The 4,025-nt window shown below is 40.9% G+C and overlaps 1 protein-coding gene across 1 annotated transcript in view; it reads right to left on the bottom strand.

The window, feature by feature from the left end:
- Positions 1-1,903, bottom strand: part of LOC104490347 (ES1 protein homolog, mitochondrial) — a gene marked incomplete at its 5' end in the record, with an annotated part of 3,868 nt that extends 1,965 nt beyond the window's left edge. Inside the window, 3 exons of the mRNA XM_010132618.1 lie at positions 450-569; positions 931-1,044; positions 1,851-1,903. Of these exons, the coding sequence (XP_010130920.1) occupies positions 450-569; positions 931-1,044; positions 1,851-1,903 (287 nt within the window). The remainder of the gene's footprint in view (positions 1-449; positions 570-930; positions 1,045-1,850) is intronic.
- Positions 1,904-4,025: the final 2,122 nt, after the last annotated feature.

The raw sequence follows: 4,025 nt of genomic DNA, 5'->3' as shown, positions 1-4,025 counted from the left end.
TTTTTTTCGAGCTAGCTGTTGTTTTACTGTTGCTAATGCTAGAGAGGGCTTTTTGGCAGGCAGACAAGAAGAAACAAAAAAATAACACTAGGAACACCTGAAATTACTGAAGTTTTTACCTTTGCTTCCCTCAGGCCCAAAAAGAATCACCACAAGGGTGGTGGTAAAAGAACTTCTTGTGCATTACCTAAACTCCAGAATTCTCACCAACATCGTTCAGAAAATTTAAATCGTGACAATGTCACTAAGAATTACAACTGGAAATCATCATGAACAGCGCAGCTTAACCCCAACACTTTGAAAGGAGTTTTTCTTATTAAGTAATGGTTATATATGTAATAAATAAGGCCATTTATTGCTTCCTGCTTTTATTGTGTGAATCATAGTTGATTATAAATATTTGATCATGAATATTTAGTTAAGGAGCCTGACGCTTAATTGGCACTCACAAGTTTTTAGCAGCTCCGAATCCCCCAGGGAATATCACAGCGTCATGGTCTGCTGTAGTAAGCTTAGCCAGGCTTGCAATTTTACCACGAGCAATCCTTGCAGATTCCACTAAAACGTTCCTTGAAAAACCAGAAATAAAAGAATGAATTAAGCATTCTGCACAGAAGAGCATAAAGAAAATTTTGGCAGAGGAAGAGGAAGGGAGGAAGCAAGAACAACGGTACTCAATTAACTGAAGCTACTGATGCTTATGAAATATTACTACCGGAAATCAAAGGTGTTAAGAAACTGTATATAATCAAGTCCATTAAACTCATTTAATACTTTCTCTCCAACCAAAATACCAGCTAGCACAAAGCTACTAAAGCCAGTCCGTAAAGTGCTACGTAAGTGCAGTTACAGGTTACTGTGTCTGAAGAATGCTGAAGAGATAGATGGAGGCTCAGCAGTCCGGGAAAACACATTAAACACAGACTTTACCTTGACTCAGCATCAGCAGGTTGTCCTTTGCTGTGGTCAATGACATGCATCTGAGGAATATCTGGAGCGTACATCTGAACCTCAGCTCCCCCACGACTAAGGTGTACCAGTATGCTACAAAATCAGAGACAAAACATGCAGGGAATCTCGTAAGAGAGGCTTTATCTGGCCCCTAAGTCTTGTTGCAAATATTCTACCACCTGATTTTGCAAGAAGAGGAAAAACACGTCCTACCCAAGAATACTGAGCATGTAGCAGCAAAACACCTGTACTTAACACCAAAGTGCAAAGCAAAAGAGAAAGTCAGTTTGAAGGCAGGGTCAGGTAAGCTAGAGACAAGTTTCTTTTACGTGCAGTGCTCTTATGCAGGCAACCAAGAACAATAAAAACTTCCTTTCTTCCTTTTCTCATTACAAGTCCCCAGGTGTTACGGAAGAGTCCCACGATTAACATACCTACACGTATATTTAATCTAGGTCTAGGTGAAACATCTCTTAGCAATGAACACTAAGATTAATAATTCAGCTTGAATATTAACAATTCTAGTGTTAGATTTAGTCCCAGGAACAGATATTGAAAGCGATTACAAAATGAAGTCTTTACTTAACTCTCTTGAGATTGATTCTGAACTCTGAATTTCTGTTTCTGAATGAAAGACAGTCTTTCTCAAACTCGCTGCTCCGTCATCGCGTGCATTGTGCCTTTGGACACTGACATTGACGTGTGCACTGATATCTTTGGACAGTCACTGAGTATTGCAAGAAGGTGGCCTGAGCTCTCAATTATGCTATGAGAAAACTGTGAAGCTTTACATCTTTCAAGGCAATTTTCATAACCAGAGAGAGCAAAATGTAATTCAACAGACTGCCGTAATGTAAAGGAGGCTTTTTTTGAGCCTATAATTTCATAAAGTTACTTACGCTGAGGCCTCGTGGATTTCTGTGCCATCATAGACACCACAACCAGATAGGACCTGCAGCAGAGAAAATCAAGAGAGTATTTCAGGTGATACAACTTCCAACAGGATCTTTCACAAGCCTTGTAAGATTTAAAAAACCCCAAGAAACCTCAAAACCAAACAACAGCAAACCTCCCTCCACCCTCCAAAAAACCCAGCTTGGCAACAAGTGCTTTACTAAGCCAGTCAACATCATCCTGCTAGCACTGGTGTCACCACTGGATGCAGTGCAGAACTGCCACTTCCTGTTTACAGCCACCCATCCCAGACAGGTCTCACAAGTAACTAGTATTTATGTATTGGTTTGTGCAGAGCTCATAAGCTGACATGACATCCTTAGGTATGTCTTTACTCTGCACACAACGGGTTATTCTGAGCATCACACGTCTGTTTATGAAGTGTCCATACCTTCTCCTCCAGACACACATCACGCAGTGGTGGGTTAGGAGTGCACTCTGAGGTGGCACATAGGAGAAACTATTTTATCTGCCGCTGCATTTTGTCTGAGGATCCGCATCAGCGATCAATACCTAAACGACTTGTAATCCAGTTATGCTACATCAGCCACACTTTTCCTTAGTATGATGGTAATACTACTTTCAGTTAATTTATACACACTGGAGAATAAAAAGCACAAAGCAATCGGCTATCCTAGTGTGGGTGGAGAGAGTCTTTCACAAAGTAGAAGGAGAAAAAACAATTCCTTAAAAATGCAGGGAAAAAATGCCTTTATAGGAATGAAACAAAACCAAAAAAATCCACAGCATTATCTAGTTCCTGAAAGTATATATGTGAACTTCTGTGGGGTTTTCTATGGTTTGGTTGGTTGTTTTGAAAAAATCCAGTTAAAGAGAGTCCATTTATTAACTTTACTCTCTTCCCTCCTGTTTTTATCTGTTTGCAGAAGCTCGAAAGTTTTTAATCACAGACACACGAACAGAAACTCACAACTGAAATTGTATTATTTAGAAATGCTGGACTCAAAGGGGCTTTCAGATCACAACACCCTGCTCTCAGAACCGTGACATCCTACCATCACTTCACCAAACGAGTAAGATCAATGAACGTCTTTCTGTCCGTGTTAATCCCAACTACGATTTCGCTGCTCTGACATCTAAGAGCTACCTTCTGCTTTTTATCTTTCATTTAATTTAGACTGAATAAACACGCTAAAAAACAAGTAACTGTGCTAAAGTTATCTTCTGTAAGACATTTTTTAAATGTTTTTGAAACACACTGGAACTAAAGCACTAAACCACTATCCTCTTCTGTTATTTCAGTACCTGCTTGGGGACAAAATCTGTCTTGTACCAGAGTCAGAAATTTAAGTCACTAATGCCAACAATAACATTTGGTTTCCCCCTCTCTACTTAAAAAGTTTTTGTTTGCTAAAATGACAGTATTCCTGGTAAGTTACCTGCTAGACATCTGGACAGGGATTATGTCCTTTCATGAAGCAACTCTGCCCCACACAGATTCTTTTCATGCAGGTAATGCCTTCTTTCCATTTTATACTGTCAAGATTGCAGAGAGCTCCACTTTCAAAGACCGTCCACTGAGCTCCAAAACTGTGTACCCATTTGAGATGCTATCGACAGCCTAACTTTTCCTTTTGTGATGTGCAGCTAGCTCCTCACTTTCTTTTGTATTTTTTTAACAGAAGGGGAGAATTGAGTTTAAATATTTTCCTACTGTCCTGGTTTTGGTTTGGATAGAGTTAATTTTCTTCATAGTAGTTGGTGCAGTGCTGTGTTCTGGATTTAACGTGAGAATAACGCCGGTTACACACTGATGTCGAGGACTCTTCAGCTTTCCATGCTGCTCGACCAGCCCGAGGGGGCCGGAGGGCACAGGAAGCTGGGGGGCGACGCAGCCAAAGTGGCCAAAGGGATATTATACCACAGGACATCACACTCGGTGTATAAACTGGGGGGGGAAGCTGCCCGGGGGACGCTGCTCAGGACCAGTGGCTGAGCATAGGTCAGCAGGAGGGGAGCAACGGCATTATGTATCACTAGCTTTGTATATTCTAAATCTTTTATTATTATTTTCCCTTCCTTTTCTGTCCTATCTCAACTCACGAATTTTACGGGTTTTTTCCGGTTCTCTCCCCCATCCCATCCGAGAGAGGGGAGCG

The sequence above is a fragment of the Buceros rhinoceros genome, unplaced genomic scaffold (genome assembly GCF_000710305.1).
Source record: "Buceros rhinoceros silvestris isolate BGI_N320 unplaced genomic scaffold, ASM71030v1 scaffold30613, whole genome shotgun sequence".
Lineage (NCBI taxonomy): Eukaryota > Metazoa > Chordata > Aves > Bucerotiformes > Bucerotidae > Buceros > Buceros rhinoceros.
This window is presented reverse-complemented; position numbering and strand designations above follow the sequence as displayed.